A 16,764-nucleotide genomic window follows, 5' to 3' on the forward strand; every position below is an offset into this window, starting at 1 on the left:
CATCACTGCAGCAGTGACATAGAGGAGCCGGGAGGAAGTAGCTGGAATGTGAAAAGACACATGAAGATTACACAGAACACTGGCTCATTTTTTGTTTTTAATTACTTTTATTGGAATTCTGATGGGAATTGCAACATTACTCCGCTGTTTCTCCCACAGTGTCTGGTGTGGTTAGATGACTGTTAGTGAGTGCATTACAGCAAGTGCTTTGTTTTTTATCCTCAGACAGTATGAAATATGATCTCCATTAGCTGACATGATATGTCAGTCAATACTATTCAATTCTAATCAGCTCTTTAAAGATTTTCTCTCTTTTGTGGCCATGTTTTGTGTCATTCAGTAAATTCAATTATTTCCGTCAACCCATCCGAGTGGAATCTAACCTAGCGGAATTAGCATTTCCCTTAAAGTGCTCATATTATGCTCATTTTCAGGTTCATAATTGTATTTAGAGGTTATATCAGAATAGGTTTACATGGTTTAATTTTCAAAACACACCATATTTTTGTTGTACTGCACATTGCTGCAGCTCCTCTTTTCACCCTGTGTGTTGAGCTCTCTGTTTTAGCTACAGAGTGAGACATCTCACTTCTGTTCAATCTTTGTTGGGGGTCACTCAGTACCTAGGTAAGTACTACTAGCCAGTCAGAAGCAGAGTATGAGGGCGTGCCCTGACAGTACCTAGGTAAGGACTACTAGCCAGTCAGAAGCAGAGTATGAGGGCGTGCCCTGACAGTAGCTAGGTAAGGACTACTAGCCAGTCAGAAGAGTATGAGGGCGTGCCCTGACAGTACCTAGGTAAGGACTACTAGCCAGTCAGAAGAGTATGAGGGCGTGCCATGCTAGCAGCTAGGCGAGCATTATAACGTATGTTACAAAGTGACCACGTTTGTCTCTGAAGTAAAGGCTGGACTACAATAGAGCTGTTTGGAGCAGTTTGTGAACAGTGTTTTCTGTTGGAGATGGTAAGTCCCTTTGGGGGGGGACTTTGGGCTTTTTACCTTTGGAAGCCTATAACATGCACAAAAAAGATATATTTAACACAATAAAGGAAAGGGAAAACACCAAAAAGCATAATATGAGCACTTGGCAGTTGAATCCACAGCAGCTGCTGTTACGATATCAAACTCTTTGGTAAGACGCTCTCTGAATATTTGATACTGAGCGATTTGACCATTTGCTAAAACCCTCCCCCAAACAGCCAATCATAGCTTAGCAACTGTAACAAGGCACGCTTGGCCTGTCAAGCTTTGGATTTCTCCACATGCCAGAGTGGTGTGCATGGGGCTGGTGTAAGAGCGACCCTCTGCATCTAGAGAGAGCTTGAAGGGTGGTGTCTTTTATTAATCACTTGAAAAAACACACAAGCAAAGACATGCACGTAACAGGAACTTATTATCTGAGATGGCTTTACGTTTCAAGTGCACGTTTAAGACCCTTTTATAGAGCTTTTACTTTAAAACAAGTCCATCGAAGATGAAGTTTGTTTGAAGTTGATGTTTATTAGTTTATTAGTTACGTTAACTACAGCTGATAATGTCGTATTTCTTATATCATTTCAGTTCGCAAACTCAATGGTCAACAGCTAAAAATGAGAAGGCTGCTTTTGTTTACCCATTGTCAATCATTACTTACAGTTTAGAATGATACAGTAACTCTGCCACTGTCATCACTGTAAATTGCATTATGTATGTATATATATATATGTGCAAGATTGGGAAACTTCACAAGCGTAGCAACAGTAACTACAAGGAGTGGGGCTTATCAATCAGTTATTTGCCTTTTTATTTGAGATTAAGTTTTGTGTGGACCGTGCCACCTGTTTCCCCCACCTAGTGTGTGTGTGTGTGTGTGTGTGTGTGTGTGTGTGTGTGTGTGTGTGTGTGTGTGTGGGTGGTGAGAGAGTATTTAGATAGTGTTTCAGGAAGTGCATATTTGTGTTTGAGTGTGTGTGTGTGTGTGTGTGTGTGTGTGTGTGTGTGTGTGTGTGTGTGTGTGTGTATGAAGCTTCCTTATCTAAAGGCAGAGGTGGGTCAGGGCCACGTCCAGTTCAGCCCTCTCTACATCTCTTTCTGCTCCTTCACACTCACACACAGAGCTGATACAGCCACTGCCAGACAGGGAAAGATGAAGATGAGACACAGTGAGAGAAAAATTATATTCAGAGTTACAAAAAAATTTATATTTAAAGCTCTACATCTGCAAAAGAAAAATAATAAAGGTGTAAATAGCAGGCAATTAAGATACATCACTTTAATAATCCTCCGGGCGAAATGAGTTGTTAGAAAGAAGCCACCACAAGAAACAGGCTACATACAGTGAGCAGGTAGAAAAAGGACTGAGCATAGGATCCCAAAATATATATGTATATATACATTTTAAAATTTTAAAATTATATATAAATATAAATATATGAATAAAAAGCTATACACAGTATTACATAATGACATATATGCAAGACTGACCCCCAACATAAATTGACAAGCAGTCGCTAAAATGACGTGTGCAGTGAAGTATGTATAAACATATAGTGTATAGTATAATGGGAAAGTATAGCAATAATTATAGGATTACAGGATACACAGAGATAAATAGGAATGAAATAGAATATATAGGGTGACATAACATTTATTGCAGTGTATAATGTTATAGCTCTGCATTGTATAATAATGACAATCATGATAATAATGGACATTATTGACTGCAAAAACTGCTGGAGCAACAGACGAAAAGCTCACCACATAGCAGCCTGCCTCTACAAATGTGTTTGGAGATTTGACATATTAGAGATGAAACGGGTTTTTGAAGGTTTGAGCTCCTTGGGGCAGGTGCTCTAAAGCCTGAGGGCCAAACAAACACTTTGGGGTTCCACCTCCTGTAACTATAAAGACATCAGGGGCCCTATTTTAACGATCTGAAACATGTATCAAACACCAAACGCAAGTAACTTTGTGGGCGGCTCTCGGGCGCCGTTGCTATTATACCGGCAGGATAAATGACTCTTGCGCCCGATGCAAATCTAAAATGGGTTGGTCTGAAGTAGCTACATTACTCATAAGTGTGGTTTGGGCGTAACATGTAATAAACTAATCAGAGCGTTATCTCACATTCCCTTTAAAAGCAGGCGTGCTTGTTCCATGGCGGATTGCTATTATAATGGCGGATTTTACTACATCCATGGGCGCACGCCAGGAGCGGTTCATAGCCGAGGAGACCGACGTTTGCTATTGATTTTTCTTTTTGTCAAAATGTAAATAAAGAAATGTCACAAAAACATACTTTCCGATGTTTTGGGCTCACTCTCACTGAATCATGAGGTTATGAATGCATGGTGATATTTTTCCAATGTAGTTCTAACATTAGACCGAGATGACCTCACTGTAGACGATGCAGCTCTTCTGTCTCTCCTCTCCCGTGCTGCTGCTGCTGGGGCATTTGGGTTAAGTGGCATCGGCACATGCAGTTCAACATCACATCTCCTTAAGTCCTCTAATATTTCCTCATTTATGTCATCAACACATCCATGATTCATGGAAATGTGTGAAACAAGGTCATATTTTTCCTTGTATTTATGTATGGTTTGCAAAAATGGGAACTGCTGGGTCCGTGAGATGATCTGATCTGAATAACACGCCACTGACTTTAGACTAGGTTTTTCCTGGTCTGTGGCGGAACTGCAAAATAGCACTAGGGAACGTTTGCACCGGAACACGCCTCCTCTTTTTGCTGAACCTCCCCCGGGAGCGCAAGTTCATTCCCTAATTTACCGAAGTGAGTCTGTGGAGGGAAAAGTCAGCTGTGCGTCGGGTGCAAAATAGGAATGATACATGCGTCGGTGTACAAAGTCAATTGCGCTGGGTGCAAGATAGGAACCCAGGTCTCACTGCACTGTAGCTGTGAGTTAGTTGTATTTTCATTACAAATGTTTGAATTTGAACAAATCTTTTGCATTGACTTCATAAAAACAAAAAAAAGAAATTCCAACTATTTTTATTTAAATTTTAAAAGAAATGACATACATTGTATAGACAATGGTGAACGCAGCATAATTGAAACAGCGTGTCACTTCCCCCCAAATCTCCCACCCACCCTCAACCCAACCCAGATCTGGTCCAAACCAGACGGGGACAGACAACACAGACCCATACACACAGACAGACACACACCAGCAAGGGCGCACAACATCCAAAAGACAAAAAATAAACAGATGAACAAGTGCATAAACAAATTAAGAGAAATGTAGGAAGAGAGAGAAAGCTCTCTGAAAGGGCAGCTGACGTCGAGCAGAGCAGTCTAGGAGGAACTCAGTCCTCCATATTGGGTAATAAGCTGAGGGAGTCAACTAATTCTAGGAAAGGGTTCCATGTGTAAGAGGTAGAGCCTTTCAGAGAAGATCTGAGCTTCTCAAGCTTCAAGTTGTCGAGCACTTCTTTAATCCAACGGTCAGGGGGCGGGAGAGCCTCCAGTTGAGAAAGATCAGTCTCTGGTCTAGCAGAGATGACTTCATTAAGGCCCTGTTTACACGAATACGCTCTCTGGTGAAAACGACAAAATATTTTATCAGATGTGCGTGTGTTAAGACGCCGACGGCATTTTTAGGCTTAAAAACGCAAATAAGTGAAACCACCCTCCAGAATGGAAATCTTAAAAACGCTCCACCGTCGCGTTCCCGTCTAAAGGGTAAAAACGCACTGTGTGTGTGTGTGTGTGTGTGTGTGTGTGTGTATGCCGTGTGTGTGTTGTGTGTGTGTCTGTGTGTGCATTGTTTGGAGCGATAGCTCCACCTCCTCATCTGTCCAGACAGACAGAGTCAGCTTTTGTTGTTCGCTTCGCGCTACTAGGGAGAGGAGAGGGCGAGAGGAGGAGGAGAGGGTGACAAGTAGAAGGAAGGTTCTACGCAGGCGCGCAGACTTTCGTGCATTTCACACATTTTTGCGTCACCATATGCACGCAGATTTCCCCCCCCCCCATAACGCTCATCTAAACGCGGAATAAAAAGTGAGAACGCAACGCCACTTTTGCGTTTTCTCTTCAGATCGTTTCCGTCTAAGCATAGCCTAAATTTTAAAGATATATTTTGTGATAAATGAGACACACAAAGGATGAGATGCCATCAGGATCTGTCAGACTCAACTCAGCTATTGACAGGGATTGATTGATCAGGCATTATGTGTTCACTTTACAATAATTCATCTGGTTTAATGGTGGAAGGACACATGCACGCAATAGATAGTACTCGTGTCGAAGTCGTGATGAGGTTTAATATCACCAACTGGGCCGGTGTGTTGATACTATCCATTCCTCTTTTCAGTGGGTGATTTCAAAAGAGAAGCACAGGTCCTTTTGTGTGCCTTTAATTACATGCAGTCATGTAGTTGGGTAGACAAGTGCAGGCTACTCAGGCAGAGGGGAAGGAGAATTAATCAGGGAAGGTCTGGGAGACCCTTTGTAATTTGTTTTCATTGGACAGCGGCAACATCTTGTCAGTGCAAGACACGCATACAGCAAACAAGCCCTTTATATGTGTGTGTGTGTGTGTGTGTGTGTATATGGTATGTGTGTGGTAGAGAAGGACTGAAAGAGGTGAGTTTGTTTTTATGGCTTTTAAGGAGTGGATGAGTAAATACGGATTACCAAGTAGCATTTTGCGTTGTGAAAGATGGGCGTAAACTTGAGAACTGCACACACAGACGCTCACTGAGCTACATGCATGGTGAGCACACATGCACACTCAGACACACACTCTTTCACATTCCCTGCCCCACCGCGGGGAGTGTGTCCATGTGTGGGTGTATCTAGTATCCCAGACGGCCCGATGTGCAAGTGCTTGCATGTGTGTGATATTAGGTTTCTACACAACAGGTGGGATAGACTTTGCGTCATCTGTGATTGGGTCAGATATCACGTTTTCTCCCTCACGTCTGTCATTAACACCCACCCACCCCCCTCCAGCCCTCCCAGTTACATACTCCCAGAAAATTCAGGTCTTAAAACTGATGTTCTCTCTGCCTTCTTGTGGTTTCTAGTGCTTCAGACTGAGCATTGCTCACATCTGTAAAAAAAAAGAAGACACAAATTGCCCAATCATTATGATCATATAACACTGTTTCCATCTTTTCTATTTCCATTTTCCATAATTCCCTTCTTGATGATGTAAAAAGTGTCTTGTTTCTGAGATGGTATTGTGTCTGTGTAGAGTAAGCTGTCGGGGATTAAAGGCTTATTGTGGACACATTCTGTCTTCGCGTAAATCTCTCTTCTTTTTTTTTATGCTGTCGACTTCAGTAATATAAAATCTAATGAGCTTTGATTCAAGGTAGTCGGCATCACATGATATGAATAGATGATATTTGTAACCGTTTCCTTTCTGTTTTTCTTCCTGTCTCCAGGCATGGCTGAGGATGTACGGTTACCTGCCCCAGGCCAGCAGACAGATGTCCACCATGCGATCAGCTCAGATTCTGTCCAATGCAATCAGCGACATGCAGCGGTTCTACAGCCTGGAGGTCACTGGACAGATGGACCCTCAAACCATCAGGTTAGCAGGGATTGACTACACTGTTGTTGTTTGATTTAGACCTACGCCCAATTATAGCTCAGCGACTTCCGAAATCCAATATCACTTCAGTTCATATAACAATTTTTTTGAACAAATACATCGATATCGATATTGTAGGGTTGGTGCTTTCACAAAATATTAACACAATGAGATCACAAATAATGTGGATACAATGACTAAGTGGTTAAAGGCAAATAATAAAACAGCCAGTAAGTCTGGTAAGTTCAGAAAATGACATCACTTTACTGTAATGCAGCCTTTAAAACCAGGAAAAGACAACACTTGTGTCATATCACGATATTACGATGTCCAAAATGTAAGACGATATCTAGTCTCATATATCAATGTTGATATAATATGGATACTGTATATTGCCCAGCCCTACACCCACTCATAAAGAAAATGTGGACCAGCCCACAAAACACTGTCCTGCAACTGATTTTGGGGCCCGACCCGATATTTTGATATATTATAAAAACATTTTTTTGTTTAATAGGATGATTTGGATAAAAATTTGGAAATACTGACTTTAAACCAGGACAGGATTTGCCGGTCAAATCCTAGCAGCTCACAGGTACACAACAATGAAACAACAAAGCAGGGCACAATCATCAAGAGGAGAAAGTAGGAGCTTTAAAGGTCCCATGACATGGTGCTCTTTGGATGCTTTTATATAGACCTTAGTGGTCCCCTAATACTGTATCTGAAGTCTCTTTTATATAGGCCTTAGTGGTCCCCTAATACTGTATCTGAAGTCTCTTTTATATAGGCCTTAGTGGTCCCCTAATACTGTATCTGAAGTCTCTTTTATATAGGCCTTAGTGGTCCCCTAATACTGTATCTGAAGTCTCTTTTACATAGACCTTAGTGGTCCCCTAATACTGTATCTGAAGTCTCTTTTACATAGACCTTAGTGGTCCCCTAATACTGAAACACTTTTGTCTCAACTCGTATTCATCTCTCCTTGATCCTCTAGCTGCCTGCCCCCTGAATACACCGTGAAAAAGCCCGGCTCTCAGGAGACAACACAGGGGTCGTAAACCTCAAACAAACACTAGAGGCGCAGGATAGGCACCAAAATACAACAAACCACGTTCCAGCCAATCACCGACAAGACGGTTGGGGGAGGGGGTGGGGGTTAGTGACAGTTAGTCATGACAGTTACGGAAACATGGGGGGAGGGGCGAGCTTGCTCTGTTTTGAATTTACTTGGAACGTCAACAGAAGTGATGTCATGCAGGAACTCATAGTGCACCTTTAACATCATGCTCCCCTTCATCTCTTCTCTTGGGTGCTTCTTTCCTTTCAATACACATGCACGCACACACACACACACACACACACACACACACACACACACACACACACACACACACAAATATATCCTGCCTCCTCCTGACTTCTTTCAACTCCGTCAGTGCCATGAGGAGACCCCGCTGCGGTGTGCCTGACAAGTTCGGAGGCCAGATCAAAACCAACGTGCGGCGGAAACGCTACGCCCTCACGGGACATAAATGGAACAAGAGCCACCTCACTTACAGGTAACTAAAACACGTTCCGTTTGTCAAGAAAATCCATCCAGTACATGCACAAAGTCTTACTAGTTGTAGGTGGCTTCTGTAAAACGTTACATATTCAAGTTAGGATTCAGTCATTTCTTTGGTTGCTTGTGAATCCACAAAGGGGACTGTTATGGAACATGTGGGACTGGCTCTTGTAAGATTTATATTCCTTCTTCCCCTCTTTGTTCCCATAGTATCCAAAACTACACTCCCAAGATTGGAGAGTATAACTCATTCGAAGCCATCCGTCGGGCGTTCAAAGTCTGGCAGAGTGTGACCCCATTGACGTTTGACGAAATTCCGTACCAGGAGATCAAATATGGACGCCGCAAGGAGCCCGACATTATGATCTTCTTCGCTTCAGGTTTTCATGGAGACAGCTCTCCTTTTGATGGGGAGGGAGGCTTCCTAGCCCATGCCTACTTCCCTGGACCTGGAATGGGTGGGGACACACACTTTGACTCCGATGAACCATGGACCATAGGAAACCACAACGTACAAGGTAAGCGGTTACTGTCGGTATAATTCGGAATGTCTAGCGTATTGTGCATTTTAGGGAAAATGGACATTTTCCTTAGTGAAAACCACATGCTACAAAGAAAAAATATAGAAAGCATAAATATCAACTGGAAAGAAATGATGGTCCAAACATACTAGTCTACAACAAACACCAACAGGTTTTTAGGTGGCTTCAGGTAGGCTGATGTGGCTGCACAAGTTGAGTTAGTGTGTAGAATGTCTGTGTTTTACAGCTTGCTGTGTTACAAGCCTTTATCTTGAGAGCAGAGGGAGTTATTACTTCACTTTTAGGTAGGAGTGAGGATTGAGGGGTTATTAGGCCCTTGATCATTTCAGCCGATGAGCAGTTTGCAGCACTATAGTCATTTCATGTTGTGTAGGTTGTAATGGATCGGTATAATAGATTGCAAACAGCTGTCCCCATCGCTTTCCTCCACGCCTAACTAGAGTTGGCATGGCTTAGCTAGCTACATCATCTCTCATTTGGCAGGCTCCGTTACTCCATTTACCTCTGTAAAAGTTCAAAGTCGACACATGGTGACATCACACATTGTACAGTCTTTGCCCCAACTGCACCTCCTTATAGTTCTCATATGTTGCTAAGAACTTGTGCTGACATACACTAATCCATCTGTAGAAGCTGAACCAGGCACACACACATGACAGATAATTTGTGATTTTGAGAACGTCCGTTTGCTGAAATGATTGCCAAAATCAGTGCTACATGCTTAACCTTTACACTTTCCTTAAGATGAACCCTAAACCCAATTACAACTCTTACATAACATGAATGTCTAGCACTAAACTAATCAAATGCAAAAGTGAGGATTAAGAAAATATCTTCATTTTTAAGAATCTTTAAGAAGTCTTTAGAGTTCCTCTTCATGCTGTGCACCCATTAACCCTGCTGACTAGAGAGGGATTTTCTTTGCAACAATGGGCTTCCTTGCCCTGTTATCTACATACACACAGCAGACACAGACAGCTAAACTGTGTGTGTGTGTGTGTGTGTGTGTGTGTGTGTGTGTGTATCTGTGTGATCAGCTGTGTGTGGGATGTGTAGCAGGACAGATCACAGAGACGGTGGAATGCCACAGTAAGTGGGAGTGTGTTCCACTTGGGGGAGATCTTTAGACTGCTCCCTTTGTTGCACCACGCTACTCACACAGCTCAAAAGCAAAGGAGGACCAAATTACAATCTTTTCTTCCTTTAGGTAGACACACATCTAATTAGTTGAACTTTTCACAGATGTTGTCTTTATTTAACTCCACATTTGTTACTGCCTTCCAATCGCACTGTTGCTGAAATGTATCCCTGACCCTTTGTGGAATTTTAATTGTTTCTTTTTTTTTTTGCATTGATCCATCAGTTGGCTGATGGAGTGATAGTGCACACTACAGTCAAGATTATCTATAACAACAGTATGACTTAATTCAGTTCAGTGTTTCAGGCAGTTGCAGGCAATAAAGTATTCTGATTGTGATTAGCAATCAAAATGCCAACGGTTCTATGGTTCCAGCTTGTCAAATATAAAGATTTGAATTATCTTTAGGTTTTACATCTAAAAATATCAATATAAAATATCCAGAAACTTATAACAGGCATTTATTTGACTATTTTTCCAGACCAAATGACTAATTGACGATTCGGTGAGCAATGAAAACAATCGTTAGTTGCAGCTCTAATAGCATTTCAAATGAAATATTGAAATGGTGTCTTTGCAGTACTGATGCAGAACAAGGATAATATAGGGACTTTCAGGCGTCCAGATAGCTCAGTTGGTAGCGCGGGGGCCCATATATAGAGGTTTACTCCGCGACGCAGCGGGCCAGGGTTCGACTCTGACCTGCGGCCCTTTGCTGCATGTCATTCCCCCCTTTCATGTCTTCTGTCCTGTCAAAAATAAAGGCCAAAAAATAACCTTAAAAAATATATATGGAATTTCCGTTTAGAACTGCCACTGTTCATATACTGGTGCAAACAAAAGTAGGACCCTAACCTCACATGAAACCGTAGCATTTTATAAAGTCAGAAGTGAGACTTGAAGAGCCATGTTCAAGCCTTAGTTAACATCTGCCCTGCTGAAGTGTCCTTAAGAATGAAACAGAATCAGCTCTGACCTCTGACCTCCTTTTGGGGTGCGGTCAGACAGAAACCATTGACATATATAAACTGGACCAACAGATCCCCTTGCTCTGGACGGAGACCAGCGCTGTGAGCGCTAAGCGCTGAGCGTTACTGAGCAGCCTCCAACTGAGAGAGAGCAACCTGTCTGAAAAGTAGCTGTGCCAAGAGAAATCTCAATCATTCCCAATCTTACAGAGACGGAGAGCGTAGGTATATGTAAGGAGATAACATGGGCACAGGCTAATTATTGCTAACTAACATGCTAGTTAACATTAGTAATTAAACTTAAACAGCTAATGGAAGTCCAAACTGCCTGCGAGCTTCTCCTGTACTATACGGTAATTTCTCTACTGTGCGACAGTAAGTTGCGTGGTTATGACACAATCATATTTTTACAAAAACGTCTGCTACGCAGCCATAACGTGAGGTACAAGGTAATGGAGCCTTTTATACATTGTGGTGTTTCTTTAGAAATAAACAACGGACAAATAGAGTCTTTAAACGCTTCAGATGTAAAGTTATTCTCTGTCAAAGTGACGTCAAAATGAATGGCAGTCAATGGGATGCTAACGGGAGGTGATGGCTTGTTAGCATCAATATGGCTCCATAGGAGCTACGCGTTCCGAGGAGAAGCTTACCCCCTTGACAGAAACAGACTTTAGCTTAGGGATCAGGAAAACATAAACAAATGATATGATGCAATGGACAGTAAAAGCACACATCCACCATCATCATTCATTGCATTTTGTTTTCTTTCCCTTTCCTTGACCTTAGTTTGATTTGTCGGTGAAGAACAATTCTATCGGTGTGTACCTTGTGACACACGATGTGATTAATCAGCTTCTCTGGCACCGATGCTCCGACAAAAACAGCGTTTACGCTTCGTCCAAATGACCTGCTGACACACACTCAAACACACCTGGTGAGATGAAACGCTGCGGGCCAGTACCAGTAAAAGGTCAGACGCTTTTGTGGTTCTTTGTGGTCAGATGAGAGGGACGTGAGTAAGTCACTGGGAAAAGGCAGAGCAAATTTGGAGAGTGCACTTTGGTTGTCAGGGTGCTTTTTCAGTGTGCGTGTCCTTCACATGGAGTCCCCTTAGCTGCTGATGAATAAGCTGTGAGATGTGGTAAACAAGTGAACAAAGCTCCAGAGTTAAAATAGTGCTTGAATGACAAAACACGTGTGTGTGTGTGTGTGTGTGTGTGTGTGTGTGCGTGCATGCGTGCGTGCGTGAGTGTGTGTGTGTGTGTGTGTGTGTGTGTGTACAGGGTAGTCAGAAATAGCAATAGTTGCAATGGCTGAACTTCTAACTTCGCCAAGGCTTTTGAAGTTTACTCTTGCTTTTCTGTCGAACTGAATGGTTGTCACAGTTACCTCACAAAGGCCTCTTTATCTGCTCTCAATGCCCTCTCTCTCAATGCCCTCTCTCTCCCTCTCTCTCTCTCTCTCTCTCTCTCTTTCTCTCTCCCTCTCTTTCTCTCTCCCTCTCTCTCTCTCTCTCCCTCTCTTTCTCTCTCTTAGTTTTCAGCTTCTGCTATCTCTAGCACTCTGTCGTGCCCTCTGCTGTTCTCTCCTTGAGTGTTAGCCACAGCTTAGTACGCCATGAGGACATTCATGTGACTCTGAAATTATAGATGGTGGGGGAAATGAACTATGTGTGTGTGTGTGTGTGTGTGTGTGTGTGTGTGTGTGTTATACAAAGAGTAAATGAGGAGATGCACAAGGACAGGCATCCGGAGCGTCTCCCCTTCCCTTCCATGCATAGCAGTGACATCACCATGTCCTAATCCCCCCCAATAGCATGATGTCACTAGCACAAATCTGACCAATCAGAATGGGCCGTCTGACCAGAGAAAATAGCTAGCAGGTTCAAAGTTCACAGAGAGCATGGCCGGGCAACAAAGAGGTATTGACTGAAGGGGAAGTACCCAAATGTGTGCTGGCTTCACTTCAGAGATGAACTCATAGCGATTTGTTGGTCAATTCTGAACCAGGTTTTTTTTTTTCCCAAGGAAGTTGGTTCAGTGGTTTGTCACTGACTTGTCAGTGTGTAATCTCTGCAGTGGCAGTGGACACCAGCATCCTTTGATTGGTTAGAAATGTTAGAAATGTGTGTTGATTCACATCAGCAATCATTAGCATGCCTGTGTGTGATTTGATCTGTCAGATCTACAGAGAGATGTTTATTGACATCATAACTGGGAGAGAACAATGTAACACCGTTCTTATACATTGACTGCATGGATTTAGTAGGACTTTCTGCTCTTGGTGACCTGCAGCTTATGCAGTCCCATATGTGTTTTTCATAACACCACTCAATAGGGCTGGGACGATATGCTTTTGTCCCGATTCGATTATTTCATGGGTGCCGATTTATTGGGATTCCAGAAGGATTTCCATTCGATATATTTGAGTATTGCGATTTTCTTTTTTTTCTTCTTAAACGAAAACAAAAGGCAAATACACTTCTAGAGACATTATATCATGAGACATTTCTAAAAACTAATTGTTTACTAAAAAGAATGCACGTCACATGTCAGTCAGTCTGACATTTATTTTATTTGTAAAGAAGAACATAACATGGATTTTCTGCATTTTCAGCTTCTGTTTTGCTGGAAACAGATATGATGTAATTGCCGTCGGCGGTACCGTATAAACTGAAAATACTTAGGTGAATCATTGGTTAAAATTATTCTAGGGAAAATAATCGATTATAAAAATCGTTGCAAAAAAATCAAGATACATACGGTTTTTAATCCTTGTGTTGTCTTCGGGTCAAATTTGACCCGTTGTCTAAATGTCTATATCAGAAATATGGGTTTCTTTTTAACTACCTAATTTGGATTACCCAAAAAATAACACAGATGATTCCATACAAGCCACTTCGCGAGTACAACAAAAGATCGGATCTCTACTCTCATTGAGTTTTGGGTGTTTTGTTAAATTTTTTAGCATTTAAAAAAAAAAAAAACTGAAATGTTTTGAAACAGTATCCTCACTGAACGTTAACCCTGTTTTGTATTGACCATGAATTCCAAAAATAAGTAATAAGTGTAAAAGCAGCAACACACCGGGCCGGTAATCGGCCGTTGGACAGTCTGGCGAGGTCAGTGACTCGAGTCTGTTCGGTGTGTTCCGTGCCGTCGTCCGCTGGAGGAGCTGTCGGCCTTCATTTTGGCCGACCTGACATGCTGACAGGGCAGTCGGGACTCACCCGGAAATGGCAAGCGGGATGAGCGTGACTAGAGCCTCTCAAAATCTGACAAAAATCTTTTAAACTGACCTTTGTTGATCTGAAATGAAGACAGATTCAGCAACTGCACGGCCTATTTCTCTCTTAAAATGTTTTCAGACACACGTTTCGGTGAACTATTGTAGTCCAATATGAGATGGTATTCTGAATGAGTCGCCATTAATGGCCGTTCGAAGAATCCAAAATCCGGAAGCAGCAGCCAGATCCACGTGACACGTTCGTCCAATCAGCTGCCAGTTTTAATTTTTTGGGCGACAATAGAGATTAGCGCCGCCTGCTGTTATGGAGACGTATTACGTCTCGTCTCTTCGGTGTGTTCTGAGGCACTTTTTCGAATGGTCATTCGAAAAAGTGGTCGAATGAAAGACAACACAAGGGTTCATTTTTTTTACCAACCTTACCACTCAAACTATCCCTTTCTAGAGATCACGTGTGAAAAAGTGCAATTCATTTTTCTTCCCCTGACTTGTGTCTTTGCTTGATCCTTTCCACACAGGTAATGACCTCTTCCTGGTGGCAGTCCACGAGCTGGGCCACGCCCTTGGTTTGGAGCACTCCAACAACCCCATGGCCATCATGGCTCCCTTTTACCAATGGATGGAGACGGAGAACTTCCAGTTGCCTGACGACGACCGGCGCGGCATACAGCAGATCTATGGTAGGATGTTTTTGTTGGATGCCCCTCCTGGTGTCAAGTGTGTATAGTCCTTGCAGTGTGTTAAATCATAAGGACATGAACTGATGGTTTGCACTTTCTACTAGATTGAAACCTATACTGTATGCATTTTTTCCAACAACAAAATGACCAGTCCTTCAACGGCAATTTTCCTTTCATTTCGATTTCTAAAACCCAATCCCAATAGGTTGCCTTCATTTATTTGAAAATCCATTTCCAATTAGCGTTTCAGAAACATAAAAGGAATAGAACGATATCTTGGGAAACGTCTTTTTTGCTGAGAGGTAGATGAGAAAGTCGATAACACTCATTTGTGTGTAATATGAAGCTACAGCTGAGAGATGGTTAGCTTAGCATAAAGACTGGAAGCAGGGGTAAACAGCTAGCCTGGCTCTGCCCAAAGTTAACAATATCCACCCACCATCACCTCTATAATTAACACCTTTATTTGCTTAATGCGTATGATAATTAAATTAGAGTCTAAAAACAACACGTTATGGTTATGGGCGGATATGTGCCGGACTAGTTGTTGTCCCGGAGCAGGAACTAGAAATTGTATGTGTGTACCACCGTGAGGTTGCCACGCAACTAGAGGAGACTCCTAGAGATAAAACATGTTAAATAGTGAGTTTTAGCGGTGCGTGTAAGCAGATTCTTTTAAACTTTGTCTTTTCTAGGGCTGGGCGATATGGAGATATCACGATATTCTTGACCAAATACATCGATATCCATATTGCGACGATATTGTAGGGTTGACTATTGGTGCTTTCACTAAATATTTTTTACAATGAGATTTTAATAATAATGTGATGAACAGTTTCAAGAAATTATAGAGAAAACCTTTTTGTTCTTCAGCAATTTACTGACTATGTTTACATGTATGCCCAAAAATATGACGTTAAACCAAATCTGAAATTCTTCAAATGATATTCCCTCAAAATGTTTCACCACAGATTTTACGAGAAGACTGAGTTAGTATGAGGTTGTTTTTATCAATTTAGACAACGTAATTGTATATCACGATTTCTCAATATATGATTTCATCACGATATGATTCCATCGAAAGACGATAAATTATCATATTGAATTATTGCCCAGGCCTACTGTTTCCCCATGTTTCCACTCTTCATACTAGGTTCAGCTAACCTTGTCTCCTCGCTGTATCCGTCTGTACTAACAGACGTACTGGATGTGTGAGAGTGGTATCAATCGTATCAGCTAAGTCCTGGCAAGACAGCAAACAAGTGTATTCTAATATCATTTTCTTTCCATTAATTTGAATTAGGCAGTTTAAAGCTCGACGCTTTAGTGTATTCTCTCTTCAGTTAGCCAGTCCTATATCTGGTCATTATGTATAATGTGATAAAATATGTATGTTTAAACCCCCCCCCGCCCCCCCCATTGGTCTGTCCCTGCAGGTCAAACAGACAGCGGCCCCACCCGGGCCCTGCCCACCGTGACACCCCGTCGCCCAGAGCCCAGGCCACCTCAGACCCCGCCTCGGCACCCTGACCGCCCCAGGACCACTGAAAGACCAGATCACTATGGACCCAATATCTGTGAAGGGAACTTTGACACGGTGGCTATGCTCCGAGGAGAGATGTTTGTTTTCAAGGTAAGTGGATTGAGGATCAGGAAATAGGTTCCTCTTTTAACTAATCTGATCTAAGTTATGACCATAAAACATTAGAAGCGATATGCATATCTTCACAGTGGTTTATGAAATGTCCTTGCTTGGAAATTCAGTCCAATTCCAGCAGTGGATCTGTCCTGACATGTTAACTGTGTCAATACCTTAGTTATTCTTTTCTGTAGAATCAGTTGGTAACAAACGGCGTGTGCGCAGCCAAGACGAGGTCTGTTTTCCATCAGGTCCTTGTGGATTGTAAACCGACAGGGCCAGTGTTTTTATTAGCTAGAACACTGTTAAAAGGGCGGGGCGTGGTCAGGTGTTTGCCTTAAAGAGCCTCTGGACCCACACGAAACATTCATAAGGGCTGAAGCAGCGGTGAGCTATTAGCTGGATTTCTTCCTTTAAGAGATACGGTTTAGAAAGCTGTTTTC

General features: G+C 42.3%; 1 protein-coding gene across 1 annotated transcript in view; it reads left to right on the plus strand.

The window, feature by feature from the left end:
- mmp15b (matrix metallopeptidase 15b) overlaps positions 1-16,764 on the plus strand; it is a 43,158-nt gene that overhangs the window by 8,642 nt on the left and 17,752 nt on the right. Inside the window, exons 2-6 of the mRNA XM_078248836.1 lie at positions 6,390-6,538; positions 7,978-8,100; positions 8,316-8,623; positions 14,521-14,682; positions 16,119-16,315. Coding sequence (XP_078104962.1) covers positions 6,390-6,538; positions 7,978-8,100; positions 8,316-8,623; positions 14,521-14,682; positions 16,119-16,315 — 939 coding nt within the window. The remainder of the gene's footprint in view (positions 1-6,389; positions 6,539-7,977; positions 8,101-8,315; positions 8,624-14,520; positions 14,683-16,118; positions 16,316-16,764) is intronic.

The sequence above is a fragment of the Sander vitreus genome, chromosome 1, assembly GCF_031162955.1.
Source record: "Sander vitreus isolate 19-12246 chromosome 1, sanVit1, whole genome shotgun sequence".
NCBI classification, from domain to species: Eukaryota; Metazoa; Chordata; class Actinopteri; order Perciformes; family Percidae; genus Sander; species Sander vitreus.